The 18,370-nt window shown below is 40.6% G+C and overlaps 1 protein-coding gene across 5 annotated transcripts in view; it reads left to right on the plus strand.

Moving 5' to 3' along the window:
* TRAK1 (trafficking kinesin protein 1) overlaps positions 1 to 18,370 on the plus strand; it is a 78,725-nt gene that overhangs the window by 32,893 nt on the left and 27,462 nt on the right. For all 5 annotated transcript variants that reach the window (XM_018561074.1, XM_018561073.1, XM_018561075.1 and 2 more), the window contains exons 2-8: positions 2,996 to 3,072; positions 7,059 to 7,175; positions 9,166 to 9,266; positions 15,175 to 15,283; positions 15,696 to 15,774; positions 17,631 to 17,761; positions 17,931 to 18,005. In XM_018561074.1, coding sequence (XP_018416576.1) covers positions 2,996 to 3,072; positions 7,059 to 7,175; positions 9,166 to 9,266; positions 15,175 to 15,283; positions 15,696 to 15,774; positions 17,631 to 17,761; positions 17,931 to 18,005 — 689 coding nt within the window. The remainder of the gene's footprint in view (positions 1 to 2,995; positions 3,073 to 7,058; positions 7,176 to 9,165; positions 9,267 to 15,174; positions 15,284 to 15,695; positions 15,775 to 17,630; positions 17,762 to 17,930; positions 18,006 to 18,370) is intronic.

Here is an 18,370-nt window from a genome sequence, read left to right on the forward strand (position 1 = left end):
CAATGACACATACAGTATATGTATAATGCTGGAGTCCAACTGGACAGTGCTCCAGACCACCTCTTTCACTGTGTCAGTGCATTGTGCCAGATCATGGTACAGTGTGATGACACTACTCAAATGAACTTTAATTGGTGGGGCAAATGTGCTGGGGAAAGGCACCTACAACCTTAGGGTGACTACGCCCTTGGGTGCCTCTGCTCCCTGCACAGAAGATTCAGCCTGATCATTTTTTATGATGGCTGCCCAATTGAATTGGCCTATGGTGGGGGAAATTTAAGTGCTAGGTCGTAAGGTAATTATTGCCTAAAATGAATGGTCTAAACTTTTTAAATGTTCAAATGCATCCATGGAGCAGACACAGATCATATTGAACAGGCGATAGGAGTGGCATGGGCTGCTCCCTACCTTTTATTTATCTCTTAAAATGAACTTATCAGACACTGTCATCATCCACTTATTAATCATCATGTGGGCTAAAAATATCTGGCTTGTGTCGCACGTACACTTCTCACAGTAGGCAGTTTTAAGGATGGTGAAAGTAAACGAAGTCAATTTGTACATAGATAACAAGAGGCCAAATTTATTATTTGAAGCTCAGGTTACGGAATTGCTGTCAGGGCAACAGAACAAACAATGACATGTGTAGAGAGACCTTTTTAGTGGATGTTTATTTTCCTTAGCAGAACAGGATTACAGGAACGGGACTATTTATAGTGAAAAGGGTGCTTGGCATGCAACTCACAGCCCAACCCATGCACAGAACATATATGAAGATTATAGACTCTGTTCACCAATGGGCTTAGCTCTGTGTTGGTTTTTGCTCCATTATGTTATGGTTCATACGATCAGAGATTGTGGTATCTGATGTTGTAGATCTCCGTCATTTGCGTTGGGGGCAACAGATATTAATCAGATTATCCTTACACTATATAGTTTTCTGCTATAGTATTATATTTACATGTGCGGAATTATGACTGGGTACATGAGAAATGTTTTAATAGTCAGAGATGTAACTTTTTGTTATTTATTGCTGTTTGCTGATCATTAATACCATGGGGACCATATGTCAATAGGGTGTTAAATGTCTACTAACAAATTAATAAAATGCCATTTGTTGCCTAGCATTATATGCCTATCTGTCCTAAGTAAAATCATTTGGATTAATCAGATTATGTTGTAAATCTTGGACAGTACAAAGCACAATAATATGCTTGCGCTTTCTCAGCCTTTCTATTTTGCTGTTCAGACTTTCTCGTTTGCCACCCAATGTTCATGTTATAAATGCATTTTTCAGGAAAATGTTAATCATATTTTGTCTCTTGCATATTGTACATACATAATGCAGCCATGCACAGACAAATTGAGGCGATATAGATCCCAATGGATGTTTGATGTACGAGATACTTTATTTGCCATTCACTATCTTATTATAGGGAAATGAACAACCAGGATAATAGATCAGGTACACAATTTGGTATTGTGTATATAATCAATGCATTTGGGGTCATAATTTCTTATGAGCCCATGGTGTGTTCAGACATGCTTGTGGGGTACCGCTGCTTGTGAAATTACACAAATATTAATGTATGAGTTGAAATTCAATTATGTATTTTTAGTGGTAGTAATAATAATATAAAAACATATTACAAAATATAGTGGATTGAAAAATGTGTAACTAAACTAATAGTTGACTTTAATTAATCACTTTGAGACAAGATAACACCTCACCTCTTTGTGTGTAATACAAAAAAAAATACAAAATATATATATTGCTTCTGACCTGAAGAAGAGAGGTTCACTCTCGAAAGCTTGTCTTTTATATATTTTGTTAGTCCAATAAGAAAGGTATCATTGCACACTGCAATACTGCGATATATATATATATATATGCACATATATATATATATATGCACTGTTCTGTGTAATAGTAACTTTTTCCCTTTTAATCAACCCTTGCACCAAACACAGATGTGATTAGGCTCTGATAGAAGCATTTACTACAGATTAGTTCCAGAACAGTGAATTGATTTAGTATTTGGGAAATACATAGCCGGCTGTTGCAGAACCCACCTTGTGAAAATGCTAGGCACCTTGCTGCTATGCTGATTTTAAAAGGCTTCAGTATTTTTGAGTCACCAAAATGAATGTTCAGATCCAGAATTTCCGACTTTAAAAGCTGCACGCTAAAGCTGGCCATACACTGCTTGTATCCAGCATGAATGGGTGAATTCCCACCCCCACTGGGTTATTGTATACAAATAGTGCCGCTTGTGCTGCTGTCAGAATACCTGAACAGTGATTGCAGCTTTTTGGCTATAGTCACTGTTGGCGACAACTTTTCGGACTGGATGTATTCCTAAATGCACAGAATGTTATTGGATATAGAGTTCTTATATGTATATTAAGCACCAGAGATTGTTTTATCCAGGGAATATCCGATTGCCTTATGGGATCAGGAAGGATTTTTTCCCCCTGTTAAAGCAAATTGAACCATGGTTTTATAGGTTTTTTTTTTTTTGGTTTTTTTTTCGCCTTCCTCTGGATCAACAGGGGGCAATTGTGGACATAGCATTCTGTTTTTAGGTTTTTTTTTTTTTTCTTCTCTTATCTCTATAGGTTGATTTCAATGGACTTATGCCTTTTTTTCAGCATGACTAACTATGTAACTGTCTCCCATCAAAAGATGATTTAAAAAAAAAAGCAACTTATGTCAAGGCCACACACTGCTCAAATTCCATCCAAGTCAGCAGGAAATTCGAGCAGTGCATGGCCAGCGTCATTACAATGATACGGAAAGTATTGGTACCATAGACAAGCAGACGTTGTTGAGGTTACCAATGGCTGCTGTCCCTCTCTCAGTGCAGGTCTCCATTAAAGGGAATGGCTGCTTCAGTTGAAGCCTAATTAAACAAGTGTTTTGCATCATGACAGGATTCCTTTACGTAATTTTTAAAAAAGCGTACATTTTATTCTTGTTTTTATTTTTTTTCAGTTTTATGTGCTGAACGAGTTGGCCAGATGACTAAAACATACAATGATATAGATGCTGTAACACGTCTTCTAGAAGAAGTAAGTTTCTTGTACCTGGGCCGTAAAATACTTTAACCCCAAACTGTTCATGAAAATGACAGTATATGTGTGTTCTATGTATACATGTTAAGGAGCTTAACAAAAAGATTGGTGAATAGTGTACAGCAGAGTCTATCTGTTGTGGAGTCTGCTAATGATTTGCATTCTTGTTAATGAACATGTTGGTTTTAGGAGTAAATTCTCTTCCAGTTTCAGCAGATAGGTTGTATCTGGCCTAATGGCTAATGAATTCAGCTCTGGATTTGGGAGATCCTTTCTTCACTCCCTTGGAAGATCCTCAGGAATGATAACAGAGGACCAAGTCGGAGGAGGAATCCCATCTTCCCATGAACTTACTGAAGTTATGGGCAATTTGTCTATCCCTGCATCTTTGCACACCCCACCTACATGGTCATCAGACCAGTCAGACAATACCACATTAGTAGTGTACATCAACTGTCAGGGAGGAATCGGAAATCTCTGCAAAAGAAGTAGAGAGGATTCTAGCAGAAGTTTGGGCAGAACTCCATGTTCCATACTTGCCTGCCGTTCCCATATCTGGAATTTAAAAGTTGGTAGACTATTTCAGTTGACAGTGACTGGTCCCCAGGGAATGCTCCTTCACCCAATAATTGTTTACAGGAAAGACACCAGATGTGGACCATTCGGCCTCCAGGTATAACAACAACCTGAACAGTTTTTTGTCTCCAGAGATCCTCTGGAAGAAGCAGTAGATGCTCTGTTGACTCTGTGGGGTCAGTATAGCTTGATCTACACCTTTCCTTCTGAAAACTCCATTCCCCGGCTACTTTGCAGGATTAAGATGATGGTACTCCAACCTGATCAGACTTAAGGCAGACACTCCATGGCCTTGTCCAGATCAACCAGATCTCCTTTTTCAGGGACCAATTTATCATCCTTTTTCTTGGTTGCTGGCTTTAATGGCACAAGCCCATGGCCTAAAGATTGAAGTCTCAGAGTCAGAAATTCACACTACAGGGGTGTGGAAATTTAAAAAAAAACTACTTGTCCAAGGACTAAAGCGGGGGCCTGATCTACTTGTCCCTCATGGAAATCTACTTGTCCTGATATAAAAAAAGATTTTTTTTTAACCATAACCGTATTTAGCAATGCCAAGAAGAGCTTCTCGTTGGTCAGTGCAGTCAGATGACTGCGCTGACCAACGAGTGCTTGAATTTTGAGAGCAAAATTCAGATTACAATGGCACAGGTACAGATAGTACACCCATACTGGCGGATGGGAAGGACCGTTCCCTGAAAGGTAAGTATAGTGGGGGGCATGGTGCCTGGACCAGATTTGTGCGGGTAATTCAGTTTTTCCAAATTACTTGGGAAAGTGAATTTACCGTTTGGGTCGGGTGCAGACTTGGGCGAGGCCATGTACGGTTGCCTCGCGGTCTCATTGATTTCAATGGGGTTACATCCGCGTGGTAATCCCGGAATGTTTTCAATCGAGATTATGTGCATTTGCACGGGCGTTACTGCGGCGGGAAACTGTGCAATCTGCCTTGTACAACTGGGGTACTGTTAGACAATAATGGCACTGCCAGCGTGATCGGCGGTGGTGTGAGATTCTGTGACCGCCCGGCCATCCACACGGTTTTGTGCACGATTGTCGTGTGGTAACGGATCGCCCACTCCACTCACACAATGCCCCATGCATGCGTTTATTCGCATGCAGATGATAGGGATTGGTTTTCATTTTTTTTATTTTTATTTTACTTTTTTTTTTGCTTTTAATATTTTTTTATCATTTTTTTTTTTTTTTTACTTTATCGCCTTTTTTTCTTCTATTTTTATGTATTTACATTTTTTATAATTTTTTCCAATTTTATGTTTACATTTTTAAGTGTTATATTTTATTTTTTACTTGACTTTATTGCTATCACACAAGGGTAACAAGCCCTTGTGTGATAGCTTTTGGAGGTGACAGGTTCTCTTTATTGACCCTGTCACCTCCAACACAGGAGTTCTAGCACAGCTCTGCACTATTTCTCCTGTGACAGGAAGGCTGCATTCCTGTGTCACTGCGCACATGGAGCAGAGTAGAGAACCGTTCTCTGCCTTGCTCCATGCTCTGGAACCTAATTTGCCGTGGTCATCAATCCCGCACAAGAGGGGGGGTGAAGACCTACGGCAAAAAGGAAGCCCAGGTGCAGAGAGACAGGCAGCCGGGAGCAGTACACGGCCGGCCGCTGGAGATAAGAGAGAGGGGAGAGGAGGAGGGGGGAGGAGAGGAGAAGCGAGATTCAGGCAGGTTAGAAGTGATTTTTGGACGGCTGCACAGCCGTTGAAAATCACTCTTACAAAACGGCTCCCACACTACATTTAGCAGTGCTGCTTGCCCGCAGCCGGGCTAAATGTAGAAAAAAACTACTCGTTCGACGCCCGAAACTGCCTGTCCCGGGCGTCGGGCGATAGGAATTCCACACCCCTGCACTAAAACTTAGGATTTCTACCTCTTATAAGGTAAACTAACTCACATGGAATGCGTTCTTCCCCTGTTGTGGAAAAAAACAGGAGCAAATAAAAAAACACTGCAGCAAATAATCAGTGGGATGAATCCTGACCTTTTTACAATCAGACTTGGATGACTGTTTGTCCCTAATTGATATCAATAATCAAATTTGGGCTCTTGCCATCTTATTCCAATGACCGCTTGCCTGCCATGTGTTGGTTATAACCTTTGTACAGGGTGTTTCTCATGTAACTCCTTTTGTAGAACCTTTGATTCCATGGGTTTTAAATGTTGGTTCTGTCAGCTCTACAAAAACTGCTTTTTCAACCTGTCAGGGATATTACCCTATCCACTTTTATGCACAAGGTTGCATTCCCCATTGCCATTACCTCTGCGTGATGTGTGTCTTAACTGGCACCTTGTTCTGTATAGAGCTCTTTCTAGTCTTTCACAATGACAAAGTGGTGCTGAGGTCTAGAGCTTCTTACCTTCCTAAGGTGGCCTCAACTTTTCGCCTTTAAAGCTGGTCATACACCTATAGATTATCTGCAGATGGTTTCTATGGTCCTCAATCTACTCTAAACTGTGGATGGAGCAATCTCCCGCTGGGCCAAGCTTCAGTATCTTGCTAGTCAGCCCTGCTGGCTGTCAAAATACCAGAACAATCTGATTGGATGCAAAATGTGTCAACCATATATTTAATATTTTCCAATACTTCCGGTCTTTGTGACAGAGGCCACCAGGACAAATGGAGAGGAAAAATGTCTCCATTAGGAACCTATAAAGCTCTAAAAACCACGGCTGAAGTTCTCAAGCTTCCTGCTCAATTCAAAACCCAACAAAAATGGTTAGGGATGTACTTTCATTTCTTATGAACAAAAATATGAATTAAACATTCTTAAAGTTGCCCCTTTTTTCAAGCTAGTCTCACACTCTTTTCTTCTCTCTTCAACCTCTGCTTTCCAGCTAGATGCCATTCTATATTTTACGGGTAAAATGGGGACTTTCTGATATAGCAGAGAGGAACTTGTCAATGTGACTCAGGTTTTTGAGCCAGGTTAATACTATGTACAGTCATTTGGAAAGTTTGTTTAGCATTGGTATTAATAACCGGTAAGGGATATGCCCATATGACAGGTCTGTAAAGAAGTGAATTGTAATAAGTGTTTTAAAATGTTGGAAGGGAGTTCTGTACGTGTCATTCGAAAAAGGATGTTGATAAAGGTGTGCCAAGCAGACTTTCTTTGCTTGCTGATAGCAACATAATAAGCAATGTCTTTTTATAGGTAATCCATTAATGATACCATGCACATAGAGACCAAGTTTTGTAGTTGCATAGAAGCACCCACTTTATTGTTTCAGCACCAGGCAAGTGTTTGCCCTATGTGGTTTGCTAGTACGATGTAAAAGAAAATAACTTTATTTAACATGGCTAAATATTAACACCAAATACCTGTATTGATCTGTAACAATAAACATTTGTATTCTGTTTTTCTTTATGCACATAGAAAGAACGAGATCTGGAGTTAGCTGCTCGGATTGGTCAGTCATTGTTAAAGAAGAATAAAACCCTTACAGAAAGGAATGAATACCTTGAAGAGCAAGTAGAGCACATTAGAGAAGAGGTAAAGAGTACATGCATTGTAATATTACATTACCTTTTAGAAAACCTCCTTTTGTTAAGTGCAGGATTCTGACTATCCCTAATTGCAAGTTTAATTAAAGGCTTCTGGTGACCTAAGTACAGATATTATTTTCTGAGTGTTTCCAAAACAACTGATCAGAAGACAAGTACATGCCACAACAGACCACCCAGGCATTATACATTTATTGTACTATCCTTGTAAACTTAAAGGTGGTGGATTGCAGCCCAGTAGCCTATAGTAATGACTTAAAGTCAATAATATATGTTACTAAAATACGTAAAATAGAGCCATTTTACCTGCCAAATATTTGTATTTCTGTCCTTGTCCTGAAATGTACATAGCTGTGTCACATAGCACAGTACTGTCTGAAAGGGCAGGAGACCTAATTTTCCACTGCTGCAGATAAGTAACACTTAGGAGGTCTCCTTCCCACCCCCACCCTCTCTGCTCTTTCTTCCCATCAGTATGCCCCTTGCACAACTGGCTCCTTGTGCTGCTCATCCCTCCCTCAGTCTGAGTGATATAGTCAAATTCAGGTACTTACACTGCTTGTATATGTAAAAAAATGTATTTATAATTACAGGGCTGCATTATTGTTTCTTTTAATTTAGATCTTTATCAGGTTCAGCTTTAATGTGCCCATTTTCTGAAACATTGTATGGTGAAATGTATTGGATCCAAACCTTTTACATCCTTTGTGTATAGAAGATAATAGAATCCCTCACTTAATGCTGCTACCTCATAGATACAGTAGTTTGTCACCCTTGGCTGCTCTCCAGATGTGCACTACAAACACCTCTTCCTCTCCTCATTTCCATGTCATAAAGGAGGTTTGTTTTGTAGTTTACAGAAAATAGCTGGAGAGGTTAGTACATTGCTTGAGCTATCAGTTGAGCAAACAGAAGGTTACAAGTGCACTGGATTTCTGTCAGAATCAACAGGTATTTTTCTGTATGAACAGAAAGTGTACTTGGTCTGAAAAAAGAAAACAAATGCAGCAGCCACATCTGAGGACTGGTAAGCTGCAATATATGAAAGTATTGTTCTTGTGTTTAGATATCCATTAAAGTAGCTTTCAGAGATGCCCGTCATATGATTGGTTCTAAAAGCAACAATCTTACATTTATCTGGCCCCACCATTTGAGTGTATGGAGCTAATTGCAGTATTAAGAAGATTTGCTGCCCTGATGGTGGCCAGATTTGGGACTCGGACTAGGTATAGGCCTGGCACTTTGATAAATTGCCTGTGTTTAGGTCCAGGAAGGTAGCTATAGCTTCAGCCTTACCTTGGGTGAATGTTAGTTGTCGGGTAGTTGAATCTGCAAAACACTTGCTATTACATTTTATTTCAGTTTCATTATTTAATTTCCTGCTGTGCATCTCATTTTGTAACCTCACTGGTGAGAAAACATCAGTGATTTGAAGGGGCTAGAAGCATGCATCATGGATAAACAATCTGAAAGATATATGCTCATCTAACCACTGTTTGCTGTCTATGACGAGCTTTAATATAAACGTGCCCATGAATGTTAGATGGCAACTTTAAAGATTTGGACGTACTTTTTCGACCTGTCACTCTGTTCATAACTATATATGAGACGGGAGTCAGCTGTTTGGAAACCTGATGACCCCTAAGTGTTTGGGCAAAAATGTAAACAAATGCTTTGCTGGGCAATGTATATTTGTTTGATCTGGATTTGTTATTGAAAAAAGTTTGGGAGTTTAATACTACTTCAATGGTCAGATATCACATATTTTGAAAAGTTAATAGCAGCCACGCTCTGGTTCATTAGGCCTGTAACTTGACCCAGTTGATAGACTTTCACTCCGAGCCATGAAACTGAATAAATGCTATGCTTCACTTATATCTAGCATGTACAGAGAACTTTGTTTACTTGCTCATTTGCATTACAGAGTGCTCTTCTAGTTTAGCTGACTTCATTGTTTATTGTCTGTTTGCCTTGTTCAGGTTTCACAATTACGCCATGAACTGTCTATGAAAGATGAACTGCTTCAGTTTTACACCAGTGCAGCTGAAGAGAGCGAGTCCGAGTCAGTCTGTTCAACACCGTAAGTCCCTGATCTCACAGACTCATTGTTCTATCTTCACCAGGACAAAGTACATGTTGCCTCCCTAGAACTCCACCTCTTGTCATGCTCATGTCTGCTCTGTGTTTATTTGTATATAAGGTGGGAAGGCGATGAGGCAGGAGGCACAAGAACAACAGAGTTGGACAGGTTATTATTAGCTCCTTAAATACTTTAATGTTTTTATACATTTTAAACTATTGTTGGTTTTAAGCCATATACAGTACATATTAACTGATTTCTCCTGGATTTGTAAATCAGTTCGGAGTATTTGGCATTACCACTGTCTGCCTGTGTGTTGCTGTTTGTGGCCTGCAGTGAAATGGTTAACGAGGAAGACAAGTCCTTCTTTTTTTTTTTTGTCTTTTTTATAGGCCTAATTCACATGGGCCTTCTTCGTTTGTTTTATTTAAATGCATGATAAATTAATCTGGGAAGTATAGTGTTTATGTGATTGTTAGGGATGCACCGATACTAGTATCGATATCAGTGCGGATGCCGAGTTTTTGGGCAAGTACTCATACTCTCCCAAATGCTCGGATACTTACCTCCAATACTGGAACGTCCGGTCATCAGAGGGAGACCTCCCTCTGACCACAAGTGTCTAGGGAGCATGGAGCCGGCATTCTTTCCAATCGGGAAGCCAGGCGGTGGTTATGACCCGGCTTCCTGGTTGGGAAGCTAGGCTGCCTAGCAACAAGCGAAGCTGACTTCCTAGCCAATCAGGAAGCTGTGTGGCGCGTAATGACCCGGCTTCCTGATTGATCAGGAAGTCAGGCTGCCTAGGCACAAGTGAAGCCGGCTTTCTGGCCAATCAGGAAGACGGGAGACAGGTCATGACGTGCGGGCGTGCTTCTTGAATGGCTAGGAAGCTGGCTCAAGACTCGCTGCCCAGCTTCCTGATTGGTCAGGGAGCCAGGCAGCCTTGGCACGTGAAGCCGGTGTTCTTTCGCTAGAACACCAGCTTCACAGGCAATCAGGAAGCCAGGTGACGGGTTATGATCCGCCGCCCGGCTTCCTGATAATATGGGCACATGGCACCGGAACTGAATACTGAAAAAAAAATATGCGTACTCGATACCGAATATCATGTCTTTTACATGCGTGTACACGTGTATTGAATACATCCCTTGATGCACAGATTTTCTTTTTTTTTTTTCTGAATGCAAGTAAACTTACAAAGGAATTTAAGAAAACTGCACCAGACAGAATCTGGGGCAGTTCCCCATGACAACCAATTTTCTTCTCTTTAATTTTTTTTTTGCCTATATCTACTGCTAGCAAGCAGTAGATATAGGCAAAACGTTTTTTTAAAAACCCGCTTTAACAGCGGTTTAAACGTACCCTGTTTTCGCCGCGCGCTCCCGCCTGAGAATCCGAAACTGCTCGGGCGGCCGCAAAGCATCTTGGGGCGGGCGCATGTGCAGTTCGGATTTTCAGCGACAGACGAGCAGAGAAGTAAGGTAAGTCTATGGACGCGTGCACCCGCATGCAGACACCGTGGGATCAGAAGTGCCAGCAAGCAGAGAAGAGTCAGCGCTGGATCTGAGAGCCGCCGCACCGCTAGAAGGACAGATGAAAACATCAGGTAAGAAGAGGAAGATCGGATTAAGAGACATCATTTAAGGTAAGTGTCAACATCAAAATTGGGGGGAGGGAAATTTTTTTGGACTTTAATGTCACTTTAACTGAACAAACACTAGTTACTAAGGGCAACTGCCTCCAAAATCTGTCAGCTCCAGTTTTCATAAATCCATTATCATTTTACCATTTTAAATCATTACATGCATTTATACACATTTTTAAGTATCCAGATACCACCAAACATTTCTAAAACAGATTTTTCACCTTGAGTCCACATTTTTTTATTCAAACAGATACTTTTGGTTTAAACTAAGATTGGGCTTTAAATGACTTCGGAGTAATTGCACCATGTGCCATACACTTTGCAGCTGTTGCAAGCAATGCTCAGATTTATTGGATTGCGTAGATATTTTCCTGATCTGATGCAAGACTTGAGCTAGCCATACACTTTTTTTGGCTGCAAGTTCCATTCGGCTGAAGATTTTCTATCCCGGCTCTTTCGATCTGCTGATCGAGGGATGCCGCCCAGAAGGACGCCAATGGTTGCAACCACTGTGCAAATTTCGTCCGGTTCATCCGGTTCATCAAGAAAAGGCTATCTTTTATTTAGATTGCCTTCTGAAAAATAGCTGTGCACTACTGTAAGGTTTCCTAAGCACCCTGTAGCTACAGCCTTTTAGCTGTATATCTCCAATGAAGATTCCAAGATGTTGCTACCTCTTACTTCTGCTCCCTTGAGGTTTTCGCGTAAAATTTGATGATGTTACTATGGTGGTGCTCACTAATATCCTTGCTGGAGGCACTGATATGAGGAAGCAAAACCTTGCCACTACTAAGATGGCTAACTCAACACACACAGACAGTGGAGAACAAGGCATGGTAGGTCAATAATGGTGAAATATCAGACCACAGGCAGTACTAGTGACCAGTCATCTGCTCTCTTCATTCCTTTATCAGGCAGGCCTTCCAACATCCTTTTCCTTATTACCAGAACTCAAAATATTTGGGATTTTTATACCCACTGCTAATCACTGTCCAGTAATACGTTTGGAAGAACAGATGTAAAGCTTTGGATGCGTTCCTACCTCTTTGTTGGTGCAATGTGGACGTGGTGCCTTTTTGGTGTATTTTCCATTAAAATCTACTTTCCATAGGGATATATGGAAACTCATGCAGAAACACCAAAAATACACTGCATTTAAAATACACTGGCACGCCTCACCCTGAGGTGTGTATGTAGCCTTGCTGTGGACTTTATAATAAAGTCAGAAGTGCACATATACACTATATTGCCAAAAGTTTTGGGACGCCTGACTTTACGTGCACATGAACTTTTATGGCATCCCAGTCTTAGTCCGTAGGGTTCAATATTGAGTTGGCCCACCCTTTGCCGCTATACCAGCTTCAACTCTTCTGGGAAGGCGTCCACAAGGAGTGTGTCTATGGGAATGTTTGACCATTCTTTCAGAAGTGAATTTGTGAGGTCAGGTACTGATGTTGGACGAGAAGGCCTGGCTCGCAGCCCCTGCTCTAATTCATCCCAAAGGTGTTCTATCAGGTTGAAGTCAGGACTCTGTGCAGGCCAGTCAAGTTCCTCCACCCCAAACTTAGTCATCCATGTTTTTATGGACCTTGCTTTGTGCACTGGTCTGCAGTCATGTTGGAACAGGAAGGGGCTATCCCCAAACTGTTCCCACAAAGTTGGGAGCATGAAATTGTCCAAAATGTCTTGGTATGCTGATGCCTTAAGAGTTCCCTTCACTGGAACTAAGGGGCCAAATCCAAACCCTGAAAAGCAACCCCACACCATAATCCCCCCCTCCACCAAACTTTACACTTGGCACAATGCAGTCAGGCAAGTACTGTTCTCCTGGCAACCGCCAAACCCAGGCACGTCCATCGGATTGCCAGACAGAGAAGCGTGATGCATCCCTCCAGAGAACACATCTCCACTTCTCTAGAGTCCAGTGGCGGCGTGCTTTACACCACTGCATCCGACGCTTTGGTGATGTAAGGCTTGGATGCAGCTGCTCGGCCATGGAAACCCATTCCATGAAGCTCTCTATGCACTGTTGTTGTGCCATTCTGAAGGCAACACGAAGTTTGGAGGTCTGTAGCTATTGACTCCGCAGACAATTGGTGACTTGTGCGCTTCAGCATACGCTGACCCTACGCGGTCATTTTATGTGACATACCAGTAACCGTTGACCATGGAATATTTAGTAGCAAGGAGATTTCACGGAACACCTGAATCCAATGATTTGGAGGGGTGTCCCAATACTTTTGGCAATATAATATATATATAGGAGCTGTTGACAGAATAATGTCTGTCAGACAAGGCAATAAACTGATCTAGACATTCATTGGGGGGAATTTATGAAAACTGGAGCAGAACCAATCTGGAGCAGTTGCCCACGGCAACCAATACGATTTTCTCTTCAGTTTGTTCAGTTAAGAATTGAAAATGAAAGCCAAGTAGTTTGGTTGTCATGCACAGCTGCTCCAAATTCTGCCTGCTCCAGTTTTGATAAATTCCCCTCATTGTGTTTATACTCGATCATTTTGGTTTCCTTAACAACAAGCAGAGAGCTACTATGGCCCCAATAATGCTTCTCGGTGAAATGTCTTGGCCAAAGGTCAGCTATAAAAGTTTGTTGCTCTACTTTCTAGTAGAAAAACATGAGAAGTGCTTGCAGATTTTACATCTGGCCACGTGGAAAGCATTCTTGCTTTACAGCTCTGGAGTCCTGAGTTCAGTTCCTACAACCAGGAACACGATCTTATAGAAGATTGTACTTTATACTTTTTCATGTTTCTCTTCAGTGCAACCTGGTGCCCATAAACAGTCCAACAGTTTAACATTATTTTTTTTTTTAACCAAACTGGCCTTTCAGTGTGCGCCTATATGACTGTGGTAGGAACATTAGACTGTAAGCTCTTTTGTGTGCAGGGGCCTATGTGAATATTTGTAGATGTACGTTGTAAAGTTGTAAAGTGCTGTGCCATTTGTTAATGCTATGTAAATACAGAAGTAGAATGAAGTATATAGCCCTATTAATGCTACATCTTTGCTGTGGCTGACTTGCCTGTCAGATTCCCTATCTGAAGCAGCTTTTGTACTTAGATTTAAAGTGTACATGCCTGCATTTCTTGACAAGTGACTCTTGAACAAGCAGATGTCAATATTGGAGACTTTTGCACAGACCCCTCAATTGTTTAAGCACTTGAGTGCTAGCCTGTATATACCTCTTGATTACTAAGCCATTTTTAAGTTTTCAGTGCTAAAATTGTTAGACTGACAACGACTCTGTCATGCAACACTGTACCCAAACTAATTCTATATCATTTTTGGAGACAGAACTTTCTTTTAGTGCTGTTTTAAAAACCACAGTTTATAAATATTTTTTTTTTATAAGAAAGGAAAAAATTCCCAAATTTTAAAAAAAGAAAACAAACCCTGATGTTCTCACTGTCCACTGCATTTCTTCAGGACCTAAAATACCACCAACATTGTTTTGTATAAAGACCGCATAGAGAATAGCCTGCAGATTTCAGTAATCAGGAGTTGGTGCCCCCTTATGGTGGTGGTCACTGATGTGTGCCCACTTAAATGTTGATTAGCGGTGGGTATCCTATAACTGTTGGTTATCTGTGGTGTTTTACCCCCATAATATTTAGGGTCAGTGTGCCCACTTTATGGTCAATATGGCCCCTTGCTTTTCTGTGTTTCCTCTGGCTGTTCAGTGTGTCCCCCATTTAATGATCTGTGGGAGCAGTGTTACTTCCAGTTACACAGCGGTGGAAAAGCGATTGTTGGAACAGGAAGGGGAGGGTTTGTTGACATTTGATGTTTAAATTTGTGATCACTGTTATTGGTTCACAACACTCGCAATGTACAAAAGTACTTTGATCAGGCAACTGTTTTCCATATTTGTAGGGCAGGCACCTGGTCTTCTGTTCACATGTTCTCCAAGTTAAACCAGGTGGACGTTGTTGACTCCTGATGCCATTTTTGGGCCAGTAGACCTCTGTTTGAGCTGCAGACCATCCCCAGTTCCTGGTGTTTACATGGGCCTTTTACTGATTTGTTTGCTGCATGGCCCACCCCTCAGCTGGACTGATTTTGGGCATACTGAAGGTTAAAGGCCGCTGTGTTCCTCAGTGTATAAGAAAGAAAATAGGATTTTTGTACTCTTCCTTTTCTTGTAGTTCATTCAGCTAATGATATTCTATCTCTTGAATTATAACATTGTGTAATAGAATACTAATGATTACTGCTGTAACAGATTTCTTGCTTTTGTAACAGTCTGAAGAGGAATGAATCTTCGTTATCCGTCCAAAATTATTTCCCCTTTGACTCACTCCAAAAGAAACTGAAAGATCTTGAGGATGAGAACATCGTCCTGCGCTCGGAGGTACAATGTCGCACATTCTTTTATGAGTCGCAGCGTAAACTTTGGTGAAACACGGCTTACTAACATGGCTAGTAATGCATAGTGTTAAGCGCTGGTGACATCTATTGATATAAAATGTGTAGTATTTTTTTCCTACTTCTTTATTCCGTAATTGAGGAAACCATTTGAATATGTTTTAAAATATCTTCAACATTTCTAAAGTCCAGCTGAATGTGGCTATGTGAGCAATTATAACTAATCATTGGTTTGTAATGTTTTTTTCCCCAAGCTGTCCATTAAAAAAAATTGCTTTTAGCATGTAGTTTACAAACGTGCCGGAGTACTGGAATTCTCTATAGAATTAATATTTTCGGCTTGTTTTACAGTGTTGACGAATTACATAATCCTCTCTAATATGCTGTCATATTTACAGGCATGTCACCTGCAGACCGAGACCATCACATATGAAGAGAAAGAGCAACAGCTTGTTAATGACTGTGTAAAAGAACTAAGTAAGTCACACTAAGAATTTAAAATAATTTGCATGTTTTGTATGTGTAACATCCATGTTGAATTTGCTAGGTGATGTTGGCTTTAAGCAGGAGAGTTGAGTAAGGTTTGTACAGCTATCAAAAATGACAGCCTAATGGGAGTTAAAAGGCAGGCTGAGAATTACATATTTTTCCTTACAGCCCCATTGCTATCATCTGCTATTTGGAAGATTTAGTTGTTCTTGCTGGTCTTTCCATATTTGTAATTGGGTGTTAACTACCACGGGTTCAATGGGGCATCTTTCTACCACAAGATTCCCAGGAATAAAAGTAGAAGCCTATGCAGGGATTTTTTACTACTGCATCCGCACAGTTGGGCTTAGAGTTCAGAATTATTTTATGCTCCACCTGCCAAACAGTCTCCACAGACTTCTAGGTGTACTTTTTTTAGGTGGAAACATTTTTTTATGTTTTTTTAAAATTATTATTCTTGTGTAGAGTTATCCATTTTAGACATGAAGCCTTTGGTAATTAAAGAGGAGCCTTGTGATCAATGGGGTTTGTGATCAATGGTGTTTTATTTTTACATTGTACAGTATAAGTTTTTACCCGGATATTTTGTATATCTTTTGTACTATTTATATAAATTATTTAATTTACCAATAAGCATTTTTTTTGGAGTACCAGGACATAACGGAAGTCGCTTGCATTCATGCTCTGTCAGTGCTCTAACTCATTCAGTTATGTGAGTAACTTTTGAAGGCATTACAAATTGAAGATTGAATGAGTAGTCACAGCCTAGGTGTGAAGGGAGACTTCATTCAGGATTATGTCCAAGGCATTTTGGGCATTTAACATTGCCTTGAGATCTTCACCCCAGGCTGACTGATGACCTCCCCAAAATGCTCTACTCCTTGCACAAATCTGTGCCACGTATATGGTCTTTTCCCTCTATCCAAGATTTGGGTGACAATCGCTCACCTTTATGTTCCAGATTACAGGCAGGACCCTAGAATCTCTCATTTGCCTTTTTCATAACACATTAGAAAAGTGATACTCCAAAAGATGGCTGTACCCTCTCCCCCCACCTCAATTATCTCCAAACTGTACTGCTTAAGGTAGTAGATATAGTAAGACGCCGCTTGTCACCAAACTACCCTAATAACCATATTCTTTAGGCCATGGTTAAATTACTTAACCTCTGTCACTACTAACCTAGTCACCAGTTATAGGACCTTCTGGAGCTTTTCATCCATACAGCCTGGTACCACACTGAAAAGTAAAAAGGCAGGCTTGAAATTTGAGGGCTTCTTAGTAGAACATACCATGATAAAGTGACCACCAACATCTTCCCCATGTATGTAGCCAGTAATCACCATAGGAGACTGAAAGAATTTCCTTTTTTGTTCCTTTTATTACCCTATTTAAACCTCCCCAACAACAGGCTTAGGAATCTTGCATAGTACCATAAAGTTGAATGATGCAGGTTGAAGGTTGGTTGTTTTTGTCTCTCTCTTACTTATTATTACTTTACCTGTTTTGGATTGCCCAATGCAGAGCCTCCTTGCGGTGACCTACTTTGGCCTAGGTTTTCTATCTGCAGACAGCTTCTGTCTGGGACAATATAGCTGTCTTGTCGCCATATCATATAGACTTATGGTGCCGGTTTTTGTATTTTCTAACTGGCATAGTACTGTATTATTAGCGCAAAATGTTATTCAATGCTTTGTATTGTGCAAAAACATAATATATATATATATATATTATGAAAAAAAAAAGGTTGCAGGTGTACCACTTTTAGAGTTTTCCAAAAAATATGGGAAATTCCTCTAATTGTTCCTATTTACTGGGAATATAATATGATTGCTCTGTTTTAGGGGATGCAAGTTTCCAGATTGCCAACATATCGGAGGAATTGGCAAAGAAGACAGACGATGCAGCCCGACAACAGGAAGAGATTACTCACCTTTTGTCACAGATCGTTGACATTCAGAAAAAGGCAAAAGCAGTAAGTACAATGATGTGACCACTCCTTGGGCTCTCCTACGTTTTTGGGGTTGGCTAACAGTTCCTTTTTAAGAGTTTATCTATAAAATCGAATATCTTTTTACTCGGTGTTCACTTAGAAACCCTCCAGTGTTTTCATGAGCGTATTTTATTTGTCTGTTTGCTTGCAGTATGCAGTGGAAAATGAAGAATTGGTACAACACTTAGGAGCGGCTAAAGATGCTCAGCGGCAACTTACAGCGGAGGTACAGTTATTATAGTGTTCAAAAAGAGCCTGTCATAACTAGGCTTATCCTGACTATTTCAGACCGATTTATTGTAATTGTACATAAGGAGCGCTTAGAAAGCAAGAAAAAAAGAGGGAGATCTAACTTTTGTCCAAGCTTTTGCAGGAATATTAGGGACCGTTTCTGCTTGCTAACTGCGTGACTTTTCTCGCTGCGCATTAAGCAGATGCGTGGTCAAGCAGTTGACAGGTTGGTAATTGTCAGATATTAAGTGACACTCTGATTGCTTCAGCCGTAGCAGTCAGGCTCGATTCACACCACTTGAGTTTAGTGCATGTTGTTGCATGGTGAACATGTGTTTTTTAATGTGTTGCATTGATGTA

This window comes from Nanorana parkeri, unplaced genomic scaffold (genome assembly GCF_000935625.1).
Source record: "Nanorana parkeri isolate BGI_ZX_2015 unplaced genomic scaffold, ASM93562v1 scaffold498, whole genome shotgun sequence".
In the NCBI taxonomy this organism is placed as follows: domain Eukaryota; kingdom Metazoa; phylum Chordata; class Amphibia; order Anura; family Dicroglossidae; genus Nanorana; species Nanorana parkeri.